This window comes from Muscardinus avellanarius, assembly GCF_963383645.1.
Source record: "Muscardinus avellanarius genome assembly, chromosome: 8".
NCBI lineage: Eukaryota > Metazoa > Chordata > Mammalia > Rodentia > Gliridae > Muscardinus > Muscardinus avellanarius.
In genome coordinates, this window is record NC_137794.1 from 54,013,046 (window position 1) to 54,038,273 (window position 25,228).

At 42.1% G+C, this 25,228-nt stretch overlaps 1 protein-coding gene and 1 pseudogene across 2 annotated transcripts; one reads left to right on the forward strand and one right to left on the reverse strand.

Annotated features, from left to right (window-relative positions):
* Positions 1 to 8,983: 8,983 nt before the first annotated feature.
* On the reverse strand, positions 8,984 to 9,442 carry LOC308266456 (actin-related protein 2/3 complex subunit 5-like; annotated as a pseudogene). Its single transcript has one exon. The product of its transcript is annotated as an actin-related protein 2/3 complex subunit 5-like (transcript).
* Positions 9,443 to 12,234: 2,792 nt separating this feature from the next.
* LOC308266048 (thiosulfate sulfurtransferase/rhodanese-like domain-containing protein 3) lies at positions 12,235 to 18,901 on the forward strand (the record flags this gene model as incomplete). Its single annotated transcript, XM_080700089.1, has 4 exons — positions 12,235 to 12,496; positions 17,290 to 17,463; positions 17,551 to 17,710; positions 18,829 to 18,901. The coding sequence occupies 4 exons, from the start codon at positions 12,235 to 12,237 to the stop codon at positions 18,899 to 18,901; spliced, it is 669 nt and encodes a 222-aa protein (XP_080556215.1).
* Between the last annotated feature and the right edge of the window lie 6,327 nt (positions 18,902 to 25,228).

A 25,228-nucleotide genomic window follows, 5' to 3' on the forward strand; every position in this document is an offset into this window, starting at 1 on the left:
TTTAGTGCATATGAAAACTGAAATGACCTCAACTTTAATTGGTCTAGTAAATTAATATTAAAGGGGAACACTAGCTGAAATAAAATCTTTATTAAAATCAATCAAGTTGTGCATGGTGGTGCACGGCTGTAATCCCAGAGGCATGACTCAGGAGGCTGAGAAAGAAGGATGGCAAATTGGAGGACAGCATAGGCAACTTAGCAATACCATGTCTCAAAAAGAACAAAATAGCCGGGCATGGTGGCGCAGGCTTGTAATCCCCGCACCTGGGAAGCGGAGACAGGAGAATCATGCAGGTTCGAAGCCAGCCGCGCTGGCTTAAGAGACCCTCTTTCCAAATAAAATATAAAATAGGTCTGGGAGTGTAGCCCGGAGGTAGAAGGGTTCCATCCCCAGTACCACCAAAAAAATAAAATAAAATAAAATGGCTGTATAGAACAGCCCTCAGTTCAATCCTCAGTAGCACAAAGAAAAAAAAAAAATAACAATATACAGAGTGGATTTGCTCCCCAACACTAAACAAACAAAAAAGTCAATATACAAAGAGTACATTCCATTTCACTTTTACCAACTACCCTTTTATGGACTAACTATATGGATCCTCCCACCACCCTGAAACATTTATATGTTGAAATCTAATCCCCAATGTGATGGTACTTGCAGATGAAATCTTTGGAGGTTAATGAGGTCATGAGGGTAGAGCCTCTGTAAATAAGATTAGCTTCTGGTAATGAGAAGACACCAGAGAGCTAACCTTATATCTATGTGAGAATACAAGGAGGAGATGGCCAAGATAGATAAGTCGAGCTTAAGCAGGGTCTAGATTTCTCTAGATACCAAATCTACCAGCACCTTGATCTTAGACTCCCCAGCCTTCAGCACTGAGAAATGCTTATTGTTTAAGTCAGCCAGTCTATGGTTATTTGCTATAATGGCTTTAACTAAGACATACCCCCAGATCCCTGGATATATGACATCTAGATGAAAGAAAAAAAAGTATGAACCAGTGAAATAAGTTCTGCTTCTGGATAAAGTGTCTTGTTCTTGCCCTTTCTCCCAGCCCTTTAGCTGACAGTAGGAGCTGAGAAAAATCACTTTGGACCAGGAATGGAAGCTACAAGCCAAGTACAGCAAAACTCTTTCTCTCTATGCCCTAGTGCTGGACTGAGAAAATACATTTCTATCTTCTCAAGCTGTAACATTTTTCCTCCAACTTTTTATTATGAAAAATTTTAAACATCCACAAAAGTTAAAAAAAAATAGTACGATACATATATACTATCCAGACTCCATATCTATTAATATTTTCTATATCTTTATCTAAATAGAGATGTGTATATATATATATATGTGTGTGTGTGTATACACACACACACACACACACACACACACACACACATATGCATATTTTTCATTCCCCCCACCCACGGTACTGGGGATGAAACCCAGGGGCATTCACCTCTGAGCTATACAAAGGGCCTCACTAAGTAGCTGAGGCTGTCCTTAAACCTTGATCCTCCTTTCTCAGCCTCCCAAATGCTGGGATTACAAGCATGTGTACCACATCAGGCTCCCTATATTTCTTAAAAATTCAGTTAATTCTAAAGAGTTTAGATATAAGCTATGCATTTTTTTTAATACTGGGTATTGAACCCAGGGGAATTCTACCTCTGAGCTACACCTCCAGCCATATTTTTTTATTCTTTATTTTGAAACAAGGTCTCACTAAAGAGCTGAGACTGGCCAAGAACCTGTGATCCTCCTGTCTCAGCCTCCCAAGTACTGAGATTACAAGCATGCACCAACACACCTAGTTTATGCATTTTTTAAAAATCACCATATTTTCCTTTTCCAGTACTGAGGATGAAACCCAAGGGCATTCTACCTCCAAGCTACGCCCCCAACCCTATTTTTATTCTTTTTTTTTTTTGTTTTGTTTTTGGTGGTATTGGGGTTCCTGGAAGCCCTTCTACCTCTGGGCTACACTCCCAGACCTATTTTTATATTTTCATTTGAAAACAGGGTTTCTTAAGCCAGCCCAGCTGGCTTCGAACCTGTGCAATCCTCCTGTCTCCCCCTCCCAAGTGCGGGGATTACAACCGTGCGACACCACGCCTGGCTTTATTCTTTATTTTGAATTGCACTGAATTGCAGAGGGCCTCACTAAGTAGCTGAGGCTGTCAGTGAACCGCGATCCTCCTGTTTCAGCCTCCCAAATGCTGGGATTACAAGTGTGCACTACTATGTCCAGCTTACCTTCCCCTCTAAAGGTCTTACTCTTAAACTTTCCAAATTCCCTAATTTATTAACTACATTATTCCCTTCTCGGATCACAACTTCCTGGTTCTTCCAACTTGCTTGATCAGTCACTCCTTTGTCCTTTAGTGTCCTGACTCAGAAAGAAAATTGGCCATTGAGGAGACCAGGATGTGCAGGAGGTGGCAGGCAACCTGTAAAGGCTCTGATGACTCCCAGTGCATAGGTCTCTTAGACCTGCTTTGTGGTCTTTTTAGCACAAATATGTTCTGGCCATTTTTCTCATGTGAGTTTTCAAACATCCAACTTTACAACTTTTTACTTTAGAATCACCTAACACCTTCTCTTCTTTAATACAGGATATGCAGCAGAGTGCAGTGGTGCACACCTACAATCCCAGTACTTCCCGGACAGTATTCAGGAGGCAGAGACAAGAGGATTACTGGCTCCAGAATTTGTAATATAGCAAGACTCTGTTTCAAAATAAACAATAATATGAGCTGTTATGACACATGCCTATAATCCCAGTACTTGGGAAGCTTGAGACATGAGGATTGGAGGTTCAATATCAGTCTCACCAACTTAGCCAGACTCTCAGCAACCTAACGCTCAGCAACCTAGGAAGACCCTGTTTCAGAGCAAAACATTTAAAAAGGATTAGGGTAGCCGGGCATGGTGGTGCACGCTTGTAATCCCAGCATTTGGGAGGCTTGAGACGAGAGGATTTCAGTTCACCGAAAGCCTCAGCTACTTAGTGAGGCCTTTTGCAACTCATGAGACCCTGTTTCAAAATAAAGAATAAAAAATAGGGCTGAGAGGGTAGTTTGCAGGTAGAATGCACCTGGGTTCCATCCCCCGTACCAAAACAAAAAACAAAAAACAAGAAAACAAGTGTTAGGGTATATCTCAGAGGTGGAATGCCTCCAAGTTCTAGGGTTGAAGGTATAATTCAGAGGTAGAATGCACCTGGGTTTAATCCCTCATAATAATAGTAGTAGTAGTAATAATAATAGTAATAATAATTATTAATAACAGAAGGCTGGAGGTATAGCTCAGTGGTAGAACGTCCAAGTTCTATCCCCAGTACCAAAAATAAAAAAAGAAATGCAACTAACTTGTTTGAAAAGTTTTGTTTTTAAACAGTTTGTGTTGCATTTGGGGGGCTGAGACAGGAGGATTGCGGTTCACAGACTGCCTTAACTACTTAGTGATGCCCTTTGCAACTCAGTGAGACCCTGTTTCAAAATAAAGAATAAAAAAATAGGGCTTGGAGGTGTAGCTAGGAGGTGGAATGCCCCTGAGTTCCATTCCCAGTACCGCAAAAAAAGTTTGTGCAAATAAAAACCCATATATATGTGTGCGCGCGCGCGCGCACACACACACACGCACACGCACACGCACACGCACACGTATAAATTATTCTTGGACTGTTATTTTCCAGGGTGGGAAGAAGAGTAAAAGGATACCATCTCCTTTTGAATATCCAGGTTCAAAATGATGAATGGCACTTAACTTGCCTTGTACCATGCTCACCTTTAAAAGCATTTTATACATTTTTAACCTACTCAATCCTCACAAGTACTTTATGAGGCAGTTTACTAATATTTTCCACAGTTTACACTTGAAACAGAGTGGAGCCACTAGGTGCTCGGTGGGAATGCGGACCCAGGCAGCCCCACTCCAGAGTTCCTAAAGCACCACGCGGCCAGAAAGCCCAGCTTAGACACGCTGCCCGGGCCACTGGCACACGCACCCCGATTTAGCCGAGGAGGGGTCGCGGGGCTGGGCGGCGCGGCGGGGCCGCAGGGATCCCGCCCTCCAGCCGACCCGGCCGCCCAGACACCCCTGGGCCGGGCTGCGCTCCCTCGGCCCGCCGGGAGCTCGGCGCCCCGAACACGGACGCGGAGCGAGTGGACCGACACTCTCCGGGCCCGCCGGCCCACGAAGCGGGCCCGGGTCACCAGAGCCCAGGCAGCGTGGCGGCAGCGACCCCAGCGCCGCGCCCCTGACTCACCCCGCCCGGCCGGGCCGCCGCGTCCACAACCAGGAGACACTGCGCCTGCGCGGTCGCCCGCCGCGAGCCAGAGGGGCGGAGCCTAGCGTCCCCGCGCCCGGGGCGGCCGAGAGGCGGGGAGGGGCGTTCAAGAGGCGGAGCCTAATGTCCCCGCTCCCAGGACGGTCGAGGGGCGGGGCGTTTAAGGGGCGGAGCCTGGCGTCCACGCGCCCAAGGCGGCGGAGGGGCGGGGCGGAGCTTCCGAGGGGCGGGGCGAGGCGGGGCGGGCTGGAGCGCGCGCGTCCAATCCGCGTCCCGGATGGACTGGACTCTCCTTCCAGCGTGGCTCCCAGAGCTGCTGGCTTCTGGGATGGCCTCCGAACTCCCAACTTCACCGCTGGCATCCACAATCGATCATCCTGATTTTTTTTCTTTTTTCTTCATTACCGTTCTGCAGCCTGTGTCTCTTGCCACAAGCTCCACTTAATTGAAGTAAAATTTACTAGGTGGTGGATTGTTCAGTGAAAGAAATAACTTGTAAAGGTTACCTAGTTGTTTCTTTTAGTACTGATGCAATGACATTTTGACACAATGTCAAGTAAAAATATATAGTCACTTAAGATTAAAAATAATGCTAAACATCTTAATTCTACCATCGTTGTCCTGTCTGGAAGTGTTTGGAATATTTCTAAGCTATAGTCTGTACATATTTAGCCCCCTTGCCCTCTTGGAGTGCTGAGAATAAAACCCAAGGCTCCCACAATACTAAGCAAGCCTCTATGTCTGAGCTATGTTCCCAGCTCTCCATATATTCTTTTTTTTTTTTTCTTTCTTTCTTTTTTTTTTTTTTTCGGTACTGGGGATGGAACCCAGAGGCATTCTGCCTCCAAGCTACATCCCCAGCCCAATTTTTTATTCTTTATTTTGAAACAGGATCTCACTGAGTTGCAAAGGGCCTCACTAAGTAGCTGAGGCTGTCCGTGAACCGCGATTCTCCTCTCTCAGCCTCCCAAATGCTAGGATTACAAACGTGGGCCACCAGACCCAGCATATATTCTTAAACTTCTATCATAAGGGGTGTCTGTGTATGTATGTATTTGTTTGTGGGATTGAGGATTGAATCCTAGGGGATTCTACCTTCAAGCTGCTTCCAGCCCTTTTTTTATTTCCTGTTTTGAAACAGGGTTTTACTAAAGTTTACTAAGTTGCTAAGAGTCCTGCTAAATTGCTGAAACTGGTCTTGAACCTGCAATAATCAAGCTCCAGCCTCCAAAGTACTAGGATTACAGGCATATGCTACCATGCACAGTTTATATTACTATTATTATTATTTTTTTTTTTTTTGCAGTACTGAAGATGGAACCCAGGGGTAGTCTACCTCTGAGGTATACCCCCAGCCCTATTTTTTATTCTTTATTTTGAAACAGGGTCTTACTGAGTTGCAAAGGGCCTCACTAAGTAGCTGAGGCTCACCTTAGTAAAAAGATAATATGTCTTACCAGTGCAGTGGCACACTCTCTTAACACCACTACTTATGAGGCTGAGTCAGGAGGGTAGAAGATTTGAAGCCAGCCTCAGCAACTTAGACTCTCAGCAACTTATCAAGACCCATTTCAAAATAAGGCTGGGGTTGTAGCTCAGAGGTATAATGCCTTAGCATTACCAAAAAAAAAAAATGTTTAAAGATAATATGTTTAACTGGGTGTGGTGGCGCATGCTTGTAATCCCTGCGCTTGGGAGGCGGAAACAGGAGGATTGCGCTGGTTCAAAGCCAGCCCCGCTGGCTTAAGAGACCCTGTTTCCAAAAATAAAAAAGTATAAAATAGATCTGGGAGTGTAGCCCAGAGGTAGAAGGGCTTCCAGCAACCCCAGTACCACCAAAAAAAAAAAAAAAAAAAAAAAAAAGATGATATGTTTACAGTATACATTTTTTTCCTTCAGTTGACTGAGTTCCATATTAGCCTCATTCTTTTGACTAGTGGTTTAGGACTCCAGTGAATGGGTGTGGCATTTTTTTCAATCAGTCCCTTGTTGAATTGCACTTATCTTTGCCTAGTTGTGCAAATGTTTTCACTAGATAAGTTAGTAGTAGTGGAAATGCTGAGCCAATAGATAAGTGTTTATTTTAAGTTATGGTAGTGGACCTTTTTTTTAAAAAGACACATGAAAGACCATACATTTTGAAATCTTTTTTTTTTTTTCTTTTGGAACTAGAGATGAAACCTGGGGCATTCTGCCTCCAAGCTACACTCCAGTCCTATATATTTTTTTCTTTTTTTCTTTTTTTTGTGGTACTGGGGATGGAACCCAGAGGATTTCTACTTGTGGGCTATAATCCCAGACCTATTTTATACTTTATTTGGAAACAGGGTCTCACTAAGTTGCTGAGAGCCTCACTAAGTAGCTGAGGCTGGCTTCGAACCTGTGCGATCCTCCTGTCTCAGCCTCCCAAGCAGGAAGATTACAAACATGTGACACCACACCCAGCCAGTACTACTTTTTATTCTTTTTTTTTTTTTTTTTTGGTGGTACTGGGGTTCCGGAAGCCCTTCTACCTCCTGGCTACACTCCCAGACCTATTTTTTAACTTTTTTATGTGGAAACAGAGTCTCTTAAGCCAGCAAGGCTGGCTCCGAACCAGCACGATCCTCCTGTCTCCGCCTCCCAAGCAGAGATTACAAACATGAGCCACCATGCCCGGCTTTTATTCTTAATTTTGAAACACGGGTTCACTAAGTTTTGGAGTGCCTCACTAAGTAGCTGAGGCTGTCCTCAAATCGTGATTCTCCTGTCACAGCCTCCCAAGTACGGGGATTACAAGCGTGTGTCACCACAACCAGCTCAAATTCTTCATCTTATTTTTCTGTTATATGAAATGTATGGATTTAGGGGGGAAAAAAACCTAAGTCTCTTAAAAATCCCTTCCATTCTAACAGCATTTCACTTGCACAAGAGTTATGACAGATAAAATGAATTGCTAGAGAATTAAAAATTTATATTAACTCAGTACTAGTAGACATTTCCCAGAAGAGTTAAGCTATTTCTATCCCCTTTAATCCCACTTTAAGCCTCACTGACTCTCCCTGAAGGAATGATTTAGACACTCTCACCTTGGGAGCAGTAATCAAGATTCTCTCTTGACAAGATCTTTTTGCTTTAAGGATTAAAACAAGCCAAGTATGGCACTGTGTTACATATAGGAAGACATTCATCTTTTCAGAAAAAAATGCTACAGGAAAAAAATTTGTCAAATATAAGATATTTTCTTTCTTTCTTTCTTTCTTTTCTTTTCTTTTTTTTTTTTTTTTTTTTTTTTTAGTGGTACTGGGGATGGAACCCTTCTACCTCCGGGCTACACTCCCAGACCTATTTTATATTTTATTTGGAAACAGGGTCTTTTAAGCCAGCAAGGCTGGCTTTGAACCTGCACAATCCTCCTGTCTCCGCCTCCCAAGTACAGGGATTACAAGTGTGCACCACCATGCCCGTCAAGATTTTTTTTTTTATTCAACACTGACATTTTATTTTTGAAGTTCATCATTCTTACAAAACAAAATGAAACCAAAAGCAGGTATCGAAAACAGCAGAGTTTATAGAATTTCTGCATCCGTTTTCATATAAATCCGTGATTATGAAACTGGTATACAATGTAAATACTAAACACAGGCTGAGTTCCATCTTGGTCATCTGCTTTCAGGTGGTTTGTTTTGGAGCTACTTTATAATAGCTTCTTATAAGCACCGATCACTTTCTGAGAATGGATTTGGTCTGTCCAACAGAGTAAACTCTTTTTTTTTTTTCCTGTGTGGCATTTTCTTTAAAAAAAAAAAAAGATACACTGAGCTGAAACACAGAATGTGTATTTTTTTGGGTCTGAACCAAATCTTCTGAGATCCTATAAATGAAGACATTGATAGAGCATCTGAAGTGGTATCTGAAACCCTCACCTCCCTCATAATGTCCAAGGCAGCTTCTCTGTTTCTAAAGGAATAGTATTTCATTCAGAGGCTGCCCAGAGTTGGAACTGCATCATAGGTTTCTTATCCTTTCTGATATTTCATAAATACATTTGTATAAAGCAAGACTCCTTGCTCTGGACCCTGGGAGACCACAAAAAACAAAAAGAAAAATTAAGAGGCCATGATAATTGGATGCTTAAAGGAGTAACATACTTAAACTCCCAGCATAGGCTGGAGGCAAGAGAAGAAATAAAGCTGAAAATTGGTAGTGGTTTTCAACCAACATTTTTTCCAAAAACATTTTTTTGCATAAATAAGGGACATATGGTCCAGTTTTGTAATGCTAATAGCTGCCAGTCTCTCATATGTATATATTTTAAATCAACGATTAGCAACGAGTTAGAAAACTGGCTTCAAATTCTGATCAGTTCTCTCAGTATTAGTTAAAAAGAACATAAAGCAACACAAAAACCAGCCACTGGGGGTTAAAAATTGCACAATTAAACGTGAATGTCAATTATACTCTATACACACTGGTGTGCACACGTCCTTGAGATCGTTATGCAAAGATGAAACATTCCTGTTGAACCAACTTTCCTGTTACCCTAATTCTCATGAAAGGAAAACTGGCACGTGATTTTCTTCTTTACAGATAGGAAAAAGAAGCAAGAAGGCAAGGCTGAGATAGACGCTGCCCCGGGGCAGCGGTGGCATTTGGTTGTTTTGGTCTTTGTACCAGCAACTCCCATTCCCATAGCGCTCCGGCTCCTCAGGGCTACACTGTTTTTCTCGCAGTCAAGACCTGCAAGATGGATCCAGCTCCTCCAGCAGCGAGTGCCTTTTTGTGCCACTGTAAGAGCATAGCACTGCTATTGTCGGATGGGCTTTCAAAGCCCTTATAAATATACTTCATTAGGATATCCACACCGTTATTGTCCAGAGACTGCACGGCCTTTTCGATGTCCTTGGCTTTAAAAAGGAGATGAGAGCACCTTCAAGACAATGCTGCCTGCCCGGTCCTTCACAGCCTGACTCTTGGTGTTGATGGGAGGATTTTTCAGAGCTGCTTGGAGGGCAGCTGTCATGTTTCCTTGCCGCAGGCAGGAGTCCACCTGGCCCTCGTGGGGCCCCGCCTGCCCGTCGCCGCTGTCCTCCTTGTCCACGAACTTGTTCTCGTCGTACTAGTCCATGTCCACCTTCCGGAAGTGGGCGGACGACACGTGTTCTTCGACATCTAGGAGCCGCACCATGGTCAGGCCTTGTCTCTGCTCAGCCCCTGCCTCGGCAGGCCCAGCCCGGCTGGAACCCGCAGCCTGGTGCCGGGATTTTTTTTTTTTTTAACTGAAAAGCAGTTAAAGAGAGCCAGGCATGGTGGTGCACACTAGTAATCTCAGCATTTGGGAGAGTGAGACAGGAGGATGGCAGTTCATGGACAGCCTTAGCTACTACTTAGTGAGGCCCTTTGCAACTTAGTGAGACCCTGTTTCAAAATAAATAATAAAAAATAGAGCCGGGGGCCAGGCATGGTGGCTCATGCTTTTAATCCCAGCATTCAGGAGGTAGAGACAAGAGAATGGCAGTCCACGGACAGCCTCAGCTACTTAGCAAGGCCCTTTGCAACTCAGTGAGACCTGGTTTCAAAATAAAGAATACAAAATAGGGCAGGGGGTGTAGCTTGGAGGTCGAATGCCCCTGGGTTCCATCCCTAGACCCCCCCCCCACACACACACAAAAAAAAGACTAAAAATTGGCACCTGGGGGTATAGCTCAGAGGTAGAATGCTCCTGGGTTACATCCCCAGTACTGGAAGAAATAAAGAAATAAAGCTGGAGGTGTAGCTCGGAGGTAGAATCCCCCTGGATTCCATCCCCAGAACCACACACACATGCTGGGGTACAGCCCTAGCAAGAGTCGAGGTTCGTGTGTTGGTAAGGGGAAGCTGAGGTCGATGAGAGAAATCAGATTCAATCTTCTTCATTTTATTCAGGATTTGTTACAACTTTTATACTTTCTTTGTCGGCAGAAAAGCAAGGGCATAGCCATGCAAGCAGGATTACCAAGGATGGAAAAAGTTATTATTTACATACTTCAGGGCAGGGTGTCAGACATTTAAATAGTTACAGTATGTTTTGTCTCACTTTACAAGGCTGACTCAAACTTAATCTTGGCTCAGACTAAGTCAGTTTGAACTTAATCTCTGGCCCAATAACTTTATTCTTGGGAAAAAAATCTTTGCTGCCTGAGTCTCTCACAAGCCGTTGCCCATCAGTTTTAGTTATAATGTTTATACATAAAATTCCAGTTGTACATATTAATCCAAATAACCCTAAAATAATTTTTTTGAAGAAAGGAATGCTGGACATACTTCATGGGGGATCTACGCTGTTGCAGATCCCCTGATCGAGCTTTCTCAAGATCTGCATGAGATGCTGTAGCACGCTCGCGCGCACGTGTGCACACACACACACACATACACACACACACACACACACACACACCAGTTAAATAGAGCTTTAATTATGTTTGGAAAAAAAGATATAGCTGGAGGTATATCTTGAAGGTAGAATTCTCCTGGGTTCTATCCCCAGGACCGCAAAATAAAAAAAAAAAAAAGAAAGAAAATTAGTTAAATAAAGCTTTAATTATGTTTGGGAATCAAATTGATAATAAACTTCAAGTAACTGAGAAAATTTTTGTGGTAGGCTAAATATTAGCGTAACCTTTCCAAAGATGCCCATGTCCCGTTCTAATCCCTGGAACCAGTGAATGTGTTGCCTTACCTGGTAAATAGGAATTTGCAGATGTTATTAAATATCTTGAAACAGGGATATTCTTTTGTATTATCTCAGTGGTATGAATGTAAAGGTCCTTATAAAAGGGAGACAGGAGGATCAGAGGAAGTGGGTAAGAGTCAGAGTAGATCTGAAGATGCTAAGATGCTGGCTTTGAAGAGGGAGAAGGACCACAAACCAAGGAAGGAGACCTGCTAGAAGACAGAAAAGATAAGTAAATAAATTCTTCCCTGGAGCTTCCAAAAGGAACACAGGCTTCTGGTCACATTGATTGTAGCTATCTGAGATTGCTGATCCTAAGGACTGTAGACATAAATTTGTGTTGTTTTAAGCCAGTAAATCTGTAGCTTGTTATTGTAGCAATGGGAAGGAACACACTTTATAAACAGTTGATCCTACCCCTGACAAATCTAGGGCCAAATATCATCAGTTCTTGGAGGGGAGATGACAGTATGAGATTATTTTAATACTGACATCAGTTAAACCAGGTATTAGAGTTAAGAACAATTCTTGAAAAGTGTCCATTTAGTTTTCTTTCAATTAGTCCAATATATGAAAATCATGTTATAAACTGAAGTTTACTTTAAATCTTTTTTGGGGGGTTTAGGGATTTAATCTAAGGATTCTACCTCTGAGCTACACCTCCATTCCTTGTTTATTTTGGGATTGACTCTAAGGTCATTCTAACTTCAAGCTACACCTCCAGCCATTTTAGTTCTTATTTTGTGTTGCTAAATTGCCTAGACTTAGGACTTCTCCCTAAAGTTGCTGAGGCTTGCTTCTAACTTGTAACCTTCCTGTCTCAGCCTTCCAAGTACTGAGATCATAGGTGTGTGCCACTGAGCCCTGCTCATCGGTTTTTATTTTATTTATTTTATTATTTTATTTATTGTGGTACTGGGGATAGAACCCAGGAGTTTTCTACCTCTGGGCTACACGCCCAGAGCTATTTTATATTTTGTTTGGAAACAGGGTCTAAATTGCTGAGAGCCTAAGTAGCTGAGGCTGGCTTTGAACCTGCGCGATCCTCCTGTCTCACAGCCTCCCAAATGCTGGGATTACAAGTGCGCGGCACCACGTCGGGCTTTGATTGGCTTTTGAAGCTGTTTGGGTGGACGCCCGGGTCCGCAGCAGTACCGCCGCTGGCGGGGGCGGGGCCCGGGATGGGGGCGGGGCCCGCTGGTGGGGGCGGGGCCCGGGCGGAAGTGGCAGCGGCGGCGGCGCCGGCGGAACCATGCTGCCCCTGCGGCTGCTGGGTACTGTGCGCAGTGTGGTCTTTGATGGTGTGGAGACTGCGCTCTGCGGTGAGCTTGGTGCTTATGAAACGAGAGCGCCCGGCATCTCGGATACCAGGGCAGGGATGGCATGGATCTGGGTGCTCGCACCTTTAGTGGCGAGCGAGGCCCTTTACTCTTGGCATCGGAGTACGCAGCACCCGCTGCCTCCTTCAGATCTGGGCTGTCTGGGCCTGGGGTTGCTCAGGGGAACCGAGGAGAGTAAACGTGCGCCGGCGTGCTGGCATGGAAGGGCATTTGTAATGGTAGTGGTGTTTGTTTGGGCTGTGAAGGTCAGTTCGCGGAGCATTGGAGCCACAAGATGGCCAGTCCCAGCCTTGGAAGTTAGGCCCCGAGCATCGCTCAGAGCTTGATGAAACAAGCCATCCAGAATTATAACGCTGTCGGAACTAGAAAAAGTCCTCCTGATTTTATTCTTTACTTTGAGACAGGATCTAAGTTGCGGAGTGTCTCACTAAGTAGTTGAGGTTGGCCGTGAACCTGTTATCCTTCTGTCTCAGCCTCCCAAATATTGGAATTACAAGTGTGTGCCACCATGGCCGGCTAACCTGATGAGGAAGCAGAAGCAGAGAAGCGAAGGTGGACAGCTGAGGGCCCGGGACTAGAGCTGAGAGCAGGCCTCTAGTCCTGTTTATGTGCTTACATGCTGTCTGACCTTTAGCGTCAACTTTAATCTCTGGACAAAGCTGCAGGTGCCCAGCATAACACCACCCTCCCGTTCCTTTTTTCTTTGCACCTTGTTTCCTTTCACCTTTACTCAGCAGTCATTTATTGGACACCTAATCTGGCAGGCCTGGGGCTGGGGACATAGCCATTGTAGCTCAGTAGGCCATTTCTGAATCAGAAGTAAAGCTATGTAAATATTAAGCTATGTAAACAGCTTGGTCAGGTGAGACAGCTGTGGAAAGGACAAGGGATTCTGCTTGAGCTGGAGAAAATTAGAGAAAGGTGCCTTTTTCATTTAAAAACTTACGCTCTTGGGAGGCTGAGATAGGAGAATCTCGGGTTGGAAGTCAGCCTCAGCAAGGCAAGTTAGCTAGATGTTGTTTCCAAATAAAAAGTAAGGAGGGCATGGGGTTGTAGGTCAGAGGCAGAATGCCCCTGGTTTCCCCAGCAACACATACACACACACACCATATGCTAATATCACATTAGATTCTCATTAAAACAAACAAAAAAGCATAGCACAAGTCGCCCTCTATACATCTCTCCATCGCCATCACACTCTCCCCCCAGGTAAAGTTTCACCTAAGTTGCGGAGTGTCTCACTAAGTAGCTGAGGTTGGCCGTGAACCTGTTATCCTTCTGTCTCAGGCTCCCAAATACTGGAATTACAAGTGTGTAATCCTTCTAAACACATTTTGAGGAGTATACATACCTGAAGGTGCATAGGAAATACACTCTATATTAATGTGATTTGTACATACTTTTCTGTAATTCCGTTTCAGGTAATCATAAGCTTTTAAATGCTGCTGCATATATTCCATAGTATAGATATACTACATTTTATTTAACTGCTTATTGATGTACATTGTTTTCTAGTTTTTTGCTATTATATAAACAGTTTAGTAGTTATCATTGTACATGCTCCTTTGTCTATATGAACAAGTGTTTTACTAGAATAGATATCTAGAAGTGGAATTTTTAGACTAACGAGGAGGTGACAGTGACATTTAACTGGGTCTTAAAGGGAATGAGTGTTCTATGTAGAAGTGGGGCGGAAAGAAACTCCTTTCAGAAGGAAGAGGGTATGTAAATCCTGAAGGAAAAGCAGAAATAACTTACTGGATGTCTTGTACATACACTAATTATTTGTTGTTATTATTATTATTATTGCAGTGCTACGGATGGAACCCTGGGTATTCTACCTCCGAGCTATACCCCTAGCCCTATTTTTTTTTTTTAATTCTTTGTTTTGAAACAGGGTCTCACTGAGTTGCAAAGGGCCTAAGTAGCTGAGGCTGGCCACAAACCGCCATCCTCCTGTCTCAGCCTTCCAAATGCTGGGATTGCAAGCATGTGCCACCATGCCAGGCTTATTATTATTGTTGTTGTTGCCACCCTTATTATTATTGTTGATGGTGGTGTGCTTGTGTGTTACTGAGGATTGAACCCAGGGGAACTCTACCTCTGAGTTAGGTCCACAACATTGAAATCAATTTCAGCTGGGCGTGGTGGCACACGCTTGTAATCCCCGCGTTTGGGAGGCTGAGACAGGAGGATCGCACAGGTTCGAAGCCAGCCTCAGCTACTTAATGAGGCTCTCAGCAACTTAGTGAGACCCTGTTTCTAATAAAATATAAAATAGGTCTGGGAGTATAGCCTGGAGGTAGAAAGCCTCTGGGTTCCACCCCCAGTGCCACACACACACACACACACACACACACACACACACACAAATGAAATCAATTTCACTTCATGTTTAATACGTAGAACAAATATTGAAGTATTATTTCCCTCCATCCCAAGGAATTATTTACCTTTTTTAAAGTAGTCATTTTGTTATGAAATATGAATATTAACTTCATACACACACACATACACACGTACTAGGGATAGAACCTAGAGGCATTCTACCTCCAAGCTACACCCAATCCCAACTTTCTTATTTGGAAACAGGGTCTCACTAGGTTGATGAAAGTGTAAATTACTGAGGCTGGCTTTGAACCTGTGATCCTCCTGTCTCAGCCTCCCAGTACTGGGATTACAAGCATATGCCACCACACCCAGTCTATTTTACTTTAGAATTTTTCTTCCTCACTCCCTTTTTTTTTTTTTTGTATTTGCATTGAACTCAGTGACAATCTATCTCTGAACTATATCTGAACTATACACACAGCCCTTTTTTTTACTTTTTATTTTCAAAGAAGTTCTCGCTAAGCTGCTGAGGCTGGCCCTAAACTTAAGATCTTCTTGTCTCAGCTTCCCAAATTCTGGGATCACAGGCCATGTACCACCACGCCCATCTTTGGGTTTTCTTTTAAAAAAATAATTTTAGGTCTATAGAAAAGTTTTAAACATGAAACAGTTCCCTTTATTCTTCCCCAGCTTTCCCTAATGTAAACTTAATTGGAATAAATTAATATTTGTAAAATAATAACTAATCCACAGACCTCATTTAAATTTCACCCTTTTGCCGGGCATGGTGGCGCCGCTTGTAATCCCCGCGCTTGGGAGGCAGAGACAGGAGGATCACGCAGATTCGAAGCCAGCCTCGGCTACTTATTGAGGCTCTCCGCAATTCAGTGAGACCCTGTTTCCAAATAAAGAATAAAATATAGGGCTGGGGTGTAGCTCAGAGGTAGAATGCCCCTGGGTTCCATCTCCAGTACGATAAATAAATAAGTAAATAAATAAATAAAAATAAATAAATAAAATGTAAGGAACCCACATCTAGTATCTGGTTTACTATCTCTCCTTGCAAGGGGAAATGAAACTAAATATAACTTGGATTAGCATAAGATTTTAAAATAATTTACATAATCCAGATACCAAACACTGAAAGTATATTTCTAAGCTTCTGTCAATTAAAGGGCTTGGAGGGATTAGACTATAGACCTGGCAGAAGGCCCCATCAAGCACTCAGGGAAAAAGGATAGCTGGCTTCCTGTTGCTAGAAGTCAGGATGAGTGCCTAAGTGGAAAGGTTCTTTGTCTATACTCTGTTCAACACCTTTCACAAGTGTGGATTTTCTACATCAAGCAGTTCTCCAACTCTGGATATCAACTAGGTGCCTTACAACATATTTCTGAACTACACAGTTACTGAGAACACCACAGGTCAGGGGCTCAGTCCTGCAAAGAGCCCTCATTTCTGACACCAGTTGCAAGTCCAGGCTTCCCATAGTTCTGACCAACTGGCTATAAATGAAGGGTTCCCATGACCCTCTTCTCAGGTTGAATAATTTGCTAGAAAGGCTCAGGAAACACACATCTATTTATTTTACAGGATACAGGCAGACTGCCATATGTAAAGGTCCATATTATGGGGTCGGGAAGGGTCCCAAGTACAGGAGCTTCTCTCACCCCTAGAGTTGGGATGCACCATCCGCCCAGCACATGGTTGTACAAACCAACTGAGACATACTCCGAACTCCATACCTGATTTTATTTTCATCGTGTAAGAATAACTAACTAAACCAAATCTCTACTCCCACCCCACCCCCTGGAGGATGGGGCATAAAGTTCCAGGTGATCAGATCCATCCTGAAGCTGTAGCAAATCCTCTTATTTGAACAGAAGAATCTTTTTTTTTTTTTTTTATCATCCCATTAACTCCAAGGGATTTAGGAGATGTGTGTCAGGAACCAGGGTAAAAGGCCAAATATAAGAGCAGAAGACAATCCTAGCACTCCTCTCACTCAGGAAATTATGAGGGTTTCAGGAAGAGAGAAAATTTGTCATTTTGTTACAATACAAAATAAATGCATAGTTTATTTTTTTATTTTTTGTGGGTCTGGGGATGGAACCCAGGGGCATTTGACCTCTGAGCTACACCCCCTGCCCTATTTTTTTATTCTTTAATTTGAAACCGGGTCTCACTGAGTTGCAGAGGGCCTCACTAAGTAGCTGAGGCTGTCCGCGAACTGTGATCCTCCAGGTCTCAGCCTCCCGAATGCTGGGATTACAAGCATGCACCACCACGCCCGGCTCTAAACGCATAGTTTATAGACTAAAAAGATGACTGAAACCAAGGGGAAAACTCTTAACCTACTCTTTCCACCTGTTAATAGTAATGTCATTTAAATGAGCCGGGCGTGGTGGCTCATGCTTGTAATCCCCGCACTTAGGAGGCTGAGACAGGAGGATCGCACAGGTTCGAAGCCAGCCTCAGCTACTTAGTGAGGCTCTCAGCAACTTAGTGAGACCATTTCCAAATAAAATATAAAATAGGTCTGGGAGTATAGCCTGGAGGTAGAAAGCCTCTGGGTTCCACCCCCAGTGCCACCAAAAAACTAAAAATAAAATTACATAAATGGTTTTATTTTTTTCCAGGTTTGAACTCGATAAAGGGTAACTGCCGCAATTTTTGTACTGCTATTTCTAATGCTGTTACTTATAAAGAACTAAAGAACCTGCTGAATTCTAAGAATATTATGTTAATTGATGTTAGAGAGACATGGGAAATTCTTGAATCTGGAAAAATCCCAGGGTCTATCAATATACCATGTAAGTGACATTGGTCTACAAAATGACTAAGAAATAACTCAGTAACTCACTGGATCTAAAACTTCAATTGTTGGCCTTTTCTTTCAGTGGATGAAGTAAGTGAAGCTCTACAGATGAACGCAAGAGACTTCAAAGAGAAGTACCATGAAGCGAAGCCATCCAAATCTGACAGTCTAGTGTTTTCCTGTTTAGCTGGAGTGCGAAGCAAGAAGGCCCTGGACACAGCAATATCTTTGGGATTTAACAGGTGTGTAGAGGAAATAAAAATGGACTAAAAATGTATACTGCAGTGTTCCATAACCATTTATTTAAAGAGACATTTTGGGAGCTGGGGATATATACGCTAGCCCTGGATTCAACCTATCACATTGGCTAAAAATAAAAATAAACATACATTTTAATTGATCTATTTAAGAATTTCCTAAGCCAGGTGTGGTGGCGCACGCTTGTAATCCCCGCGCTTGGGAGGCTGAGACAGGAGGATTGCACGGGTTTGAAGCCAGCCTCAGCTACTTAGTGAGGCTCTCAGTAGCTTAGTGAGACCCTGTTTCCGAATAAAATATAAAAAAGGTCTGGGAGTATAGCCTGGAGGTAGAAAGCTTCTGGGTTCCACCCCCAGTACCACCAAAAAAAAAAAAAAAAAGAATTCCCTGGGGAATGGGCATGGAGATCAGTAGTAGAGCACATGTACACAATGTGGAAGGCCCTGGGTTTGATTACACAGCACATTAAAAAAAAAAAAAAAAATCAAGCTGGGCATGGTGGCGCACGCTTGTAATCCCAGCATTCAGGAAGCTGAGACAGGAAGATCACAGTTCTTGGACAGCCTCAGCTACTTAGTGAGGTCCTCTGCAACTTAGTGAGACCCTGTGTCAAAATAAAGAATAAAAAATAGGGCTGGGAGTATAGCTCGGAGGTCAGATGACCCTGGGTTCCATCCCCAGCACCCCCGCCCCACACACAAAAACATCTTACAATTAAGAGAGGCAGGAGAGCAGGATTAAGAGCCTCCATCTTTTCATCATCCTACTTGAAAGCAACCTAATCTTTAAAACAAGTTTAGAATCTAAATAGTATGGTGAGTATATCCCTAAAGTTCCTGTCAGCCTTGTTATAAAACAGGAGAAATTTTTTTTTTTTTCTTTTTGGTGGTACTTGGGATGGAACCCAGGGGCCTTCTACCTCTGGGCTACACTCCCAGACCTATTTTATATTGAAACAGGATTTCTTAAGCCAGCAGAGGCTGGCTTCGAACCTGCGCAATCCTCCTCTCAGCCTTCAGAGAGCGGGGATTACCAATGTGTGCCACCACGCCCGGCCTGGAGAAAATGTTTAAAGCACTAACTATCTGCTGTGTGTTTTCAGTGCTCAGCACTATGCTGGAGGATGGAAAGAATGGGTCACCTATGAATTTCCAGAGAAGAAACAAGAGAACTGAATTTTGGGATCTAGGTTGGCTCTTTCCTTGTGCATGTGTTGCTTAAGCTGATGCAATGAGCAAATGAAAAATCCAGCACCGCTGGCACCAATGATGAATTCTAGGGGAATCTGTAAGTCAACTATACGTCCCATCATTTTCTCATGTGTAAACTAAGAATATTAACCCTCCCCTCCTTTTAAAAAGTAAGGTAATGTAAAAATGACTTGCCATAGGAATGAGTTTGGTTATAGAAATTAACTTTGAAGTAGTTCAGTATAGTTTAACAGTATTCCAAAACACAGTGACTTTTATGTATGGCTGTTCGTTGTATATAGCTTCTATTAATAAAAGAGGCTACTCTTACCACCCAGTAAACAATATTGTTCATTGTCTATATGGACCACAATTTATTAGTGGAAAAACAGGATATCATCACCATTACTTTTCAGTGCTACAAGTTTCTTTGTGAATAAGAATAAAGAGAGAAAAGAGAAAAGGAAATTCTAATAAGACATTATAATGGTAGTCTAGATCTCAGTGGGTATAATAGTTCCTACTTCATAATATAGTACCAAACATTGTATCAGATAATAGATGTAAAACATTTAAACTTCAGTCAGTAATACCATTACTGTGTGAATCTGTACCATATGACAGGTTTATAGGCACTGCTATTTAGGTTGCTGTTTGTATTCATTTTACATTAATGGGTAAGGAAGATAGGTGAACTTCCAACTAAACATCTAGTGACAGAAATGGCAGTGAGACCCCTAGGAAAGGAAGATTCCGGACAACTGAAACTCTGGATATTGAACAGAATCTCCTCACCCTCATTTGCCTCCAAGACCTAGTACAGCTCAGTCTGTACCACCTAAGATAGAAACCTGCAAGATACCTCTCAGGAAAAATGGATCCATTCTAAAGGAAAACCTTCAGAAAATGATGTTGAATGTGAGAAGGTGGCCAATAAAAACGTCTTGTTGCTCACTTACCTTACAATGAAGCCCACCACTAAAAAGTTTTACCCATGCACAGAGACCTTCCAATTATCATTCATCATTCTTCTCAAATATAAAGAATCCCCACACAAAAGTTAAGATTCTTCTTTGAAAGTGTAAAGAAAATCAAATAAGGCCTAAATTAATATCCTTGGAATAACAAGAACACATTACACAAAGTATAAATAAGATGCTACTTGAAAGATATGAGTGGGTTTTAGTGGTGCATGCCTATAATTCCAGAACTTGAGAGACTGAGAAAGGAGGGATGTAGGTGTGAGGACAGCCTCAGCAAGGTAATTCGACTCTCAACAACCTAGCAAGACCATTTTTGTTTTTTTGTGGTACTGGAGATGGAATCCAGGGGCTTTCTACCCCCAGGCTACACTCCTAGACCTATTTTATATTTGGTAACACGGTCTCACTAAGTTGCTGAGACCCTAAGTAGTTGAGGCTGGCTTTGAACCTGCACAATCCTCCTGCCTCAGCCTCCCAAGTGCTGGAGTTAGAAGCACGGGCCACCATACCTGGCTAAGACCTGTTTTAAAACAAGATTTTTAGAAAAGGGCTAGGGTTGTAGTTCAGAGGTAGCTCCTGAGTTCTATCCCAGTGTGTGTGTGTGTGTGTGTGTGTGTGTGTGTGTATCACACTCATGCACACATGACTTAGATTCCCCATATATTGCATAATTATAAAGAGAAAAGAGGAAAAGTGCAAATATGATCAACTTGATGACAGCAGTGGTACTTGGCTTAGAAATCAGCCTGTCTAGACTGGATGAAGGACTCAAGAAAAATGTTTTGCCAGGTATGGTGGTGCATGCCTGTAATCTAGTATTTGGGAGGCTGAGACAGAAGGATGACAGATTCATGGTCAAACTCAGCAATTTTGTGATGCTCTCTGCAACTTAGACCTGTTTGAAAATAAAATAAAAAAATAGGGCTGGGGGTGTAGCTTAGAGGTAGAATGCTTCTGGGTTCAATCCTCATTCACATACACACACACACACGCACGCACACGCGTGCACACACACACACACAAAGATGAAGAGGAAGAGGAGGAGGAGGAGAAGGAATGAGAAGGGAAAAGGTCTCCCTGTGAGTGATTTTAGAAAATGAGTGATGACAAATAATTCTGGGATGAATTAACAAAAAATATAAAGCAAATAAAATATATTACAATCAACATACTTGTTAGCTCTAGAAAAAAATGTTTTAAAAGGAATGAAATCGGAGCAATGCTGAAGATACTATCTATGTAAGCATAATATGTATTAAATAAGAACTTAACAAAATTGTAAAGTTAAAGAGTGATGACACAAGTCCCAGTGCAGATCCAGGTTGAAGAAGGGCAAGAAGAGGGAAAGATATGGGAGAAACCAAAATCTTTATCTTCCACAGAAAGATGATAGTAGATAATATTTACAATTGAAAAAATAAAAAAGAAAGAGGAAGGTTGCAGAGGGGGCAATATGGTGAACTACTTAGAGCTCAGATGCCCAGGCTCTAAGAATTCTAATTGAATCCTAACCTCATACTTTATCTGTGATTTTAAAGTTTCCTTCCCTCCCTCCATTCCTTCCTTTCTTTTGGTACTATGGCTTGAACTCAGATGCATTCTCCCTTGAAAATAATCCTATTTTACTTTTTATTTTGAAACAGGGTGTTACTAAATTGCTGAGGACCTTGCTAGTTGCTGAGGCTGTCCTTGAACTTGCGATACTCCTGTCTTGAACTTCCAAGTACTGAGATTACCATGCCCAGCTAGCTTTTTATTTCTGAGTTTCTTCATCTCTAAAGTAACACTGCTCTGAGAATTTAATAAGTACAGAGCGCCTACAATGTAATTGGCATACAGTTAAGTGCTCAAATAAAACAAATGTCAAGACTAAAAGCTTGATGCTTGGAAATGTGAAAGTAAACAGCAAAGAAATGGCTAAAAGTTAAAAGAAAGAATTGGGAATGAGAAGAGGTAGATGAAATGGGCCAGGGACCTAACAGTTTCTTTATGTTTCAGTAGCACTGTCTAATACAAGCCATATGTGGTTTTAAATATTCTTACATTTAAAAAATTAAAAGAAACAGGTATAATTAATTTTAATGTTTTATTTAATCCTAAATATCCAAAATATTATAATTTAAAACATGTAATCTAGCCGGGTGTGGTGGCATACACTCGTAATCTCAGCCCTTGGGAGGCTGAGACAGGAGGATTGCACATGTTCAAAGCTAGCCTCAGCTACTTAGTGAGGCTCTCAGCAACTTAGTGAGACCCTGTTTCCAAATAAAATATAAAATAGGTCTGGGAGTATAGCCTGGAGGTAGAAAACCCCCTTGGTTCCATAAAAAACAAACAAACATGTAATCTTTATAAACAAATTCTTGAGATTTTTACATTTTTTTGTACTAAGTATTTGAAATCCAACATGTATTTTTATATTTACAACATCTCAATATAGTACCAGGGATGGAACTCAGGGGCATTGTACCTCCGAGCTACACCCCCAGCCCTAATTTTTTGTCTTTTTTTTTTTTTTCTATTTTTAAATTTTTTGGTGGTACTGGGGTTTCTGGAAACCTACCTCCAGGCTACACTCCCAGACCTATTTTATACTTTTTTAAAATTTGGGAACAGGATCTATTAAGCCAGTGTGACTGGCTTCGAACCTGCACGATCCTCCTGTCTCCACCTCCCAAGCGTGGGGATTACAAGCGTGAGCCACCATTCCCGCCATTTTTTATTCTTTTTATTTTTTGAAACAGAGTCTCACTGAGTTGCAAAGGGCCTCGCTAAGTAGCTGAGGCTGTCCGTAAACTGTGATCCTCCAGTCTATGCCTCCCGAATGCTGGGATTACAAGTGTGTGCCACCACTCCTGGCTCTAGCCACATTTTAAATGTTCAATAGCCACAAGGGGCTAGTGGCTTTCATACTGGACAGTGTAGCCAATAATTCTTTAGAATACATATCTTCAGTGGTTGACAAGTTACAGGAATCACTATATGCCTCCTGATGAAAGACTACCACCTTTTACAGGAGTCTACCTGCAAAAAAAGGACCTAAATGTGATGAAGCCTTTAGATTCAACTGCCAATATACAGAAAACACAAAGGAGAAAAGAACAATGCATATCAAGGATGCAATCAGTAAAGTTCAGATCACAGCAAACTCTCAGTAGATAACCAAACCAAAAAAGGAATTTTTTTTTTACAAATAAAGAACCCATGAATTAAAATAGTTTAAGGGATTTATTAATGAGTTGTAATGTGTACTCCTTACTTAAATCTTGATTAAGTCGAGTGTGGTGGTGCACACTTGTAATCACAGCATTTGGGAGGCTGAGACAGGAGGATTGTGGTTTGCAGACAACCTCAGCTACTAGTGAGGCCTTTTGCAACTCAGTGAGACCCTGTTTCAAAATAAAGAATAAAAAATTGGGCTGGGGGTGTAGCTCGGAGGTAGAATGCCCCTGGGTTCCATCCCCAATACCGCAGGGGGAGAAAAAAAAAATTGATTAGAACTAGTTAACAATTTTATGATATTTATAACACCTTGGAATGGTGGTGCACACTTGTAATCCCAGTACTTGGAAGGTTGCAACAGGAGGATCAGAGGCTCTAGGCCAGCCTCGAAAATTTAGTGAGACCTTGTTTCAAATAAAAAAATACAATAGGGCTGGGAGTGTAGCTCAGAGGTAGAACGCCCCTGGGTTTTATTGCCATTAACACACACATACACACACACACACACACACACACACACACACACACACAATTAAAAATCGGAACTGAATATTTGATAATTAAGAATTTTTTTTACCAACTCTTAGGCACACTTGTAGTTTTTTAAATAGCCATTATCTCTTAGGAGTATGTACTAAAATATAGGTGAAATGATACACTGCCTGAGATTTGCTTCAAAATAATATGTAAGTTGGGGGTAGAGGAGTGAGAGTTCAGATACAATGACACTGACTGTGAAGTGATAACTGCTGAAGCTGGATGGCAGGTACATGGATACTTACTAGGCTGCTTTACCCACTCTTACATGTTGCTTTCAATTGTTCACAGTAAGATAAGGCACTCAGCTACTTAGGGAAGCCCTTTGCAACTCAGTGAGACCCTGTTTCAAAATAAAGAATTAAAAAAAAAAAAAAAAAGGGCTGGCTGGGGGTGTAGCTCGGAGGTAGAATGCTCCTGATTTCCATTCCCAGTACCAAAAACAAACAAACAAAACAAAACAAAAAAAACCAGGCGTGGTGGCACACACTTGTAATCCCAGCTTTCGGGAGGCTGAGACAGGAGGATTGTGGTTCACAGCCAGCCTCAGCTACTTGGTGAGGCTCTCTGCAACTTAGTGAGACCCTGTTTCAAAATAAAAATTAAATAATAGGGATGGGAGTGTAGCTTGGAAGAATGCCCTGGGTTCCATTCCCAGTACTGCATTAAAAAACAAAACAAAACAACAACAAAAAAACTACAAGACATATATTAAGCTACAAAATAAAATTAGCGAGGCATGGTGGCGTACGCTTGTAATCCCAGCATTCAGGAGGCTGAGACAGGAGGATCGCAGTTCGCGGACAGCCTCAGCTACTGAGTGAGGCCCTCTGCAACTCAGTGAGACCCTGTTTCAAAATAAAGAATTAAAAAAAAAAAAATAGGGCAGGGGGTGTAGCTCGGAGGTTGAATGCCCCTGGCTTCCATCTCCAAACCCGCAATAAATAAGTAAATAAATAATAAAATTAAAAAGCAAAGATAGGCTCAAAGGAAAAACTTAAGAGTTAATGATTGTGATAATCACTCTGCCCATTCAATCCAAGCCCAACACTAGAACCTCAGTTCTTTCAGACCTGAGGAGAGTTTGTTTTATTTCTTACATTATCGTAAGCTTAGGAGACTCATGTTGGTCACTACTAATGATTTTACAGTCTCCAATTCCAGTTCATCTGATACTCTCCGTAAGGAAGCAGCACATCTATATTTCAAGGCTGTTTATAAACCACTTAAAGATTACTCCACTAACAAAGTAGAAAAAGTTTTAATTTGATATTTATCTAAAGAATTCTCAGAAAACACATACAGAAAATTCAAATTGAGGAATTCAAGACATTAGTCAATAAAGCTGAAGAACTTACTTTTATTCTTGCAGTCTTATACTAGGAAGTCGACATTTAATAATTCATTGTTCACAACTGATTTATAGAAAATTGTAATCCTAAAATTGTACATTAATGTCCTATGACTCCAAGTTTTACCACTCTCCTTCAAGTCTGAAGAAAATGATTAGTTTACTAAGTTTAACAGACAGCACAATCCCACTGACACTCACATGAGAATTAAGAATAGC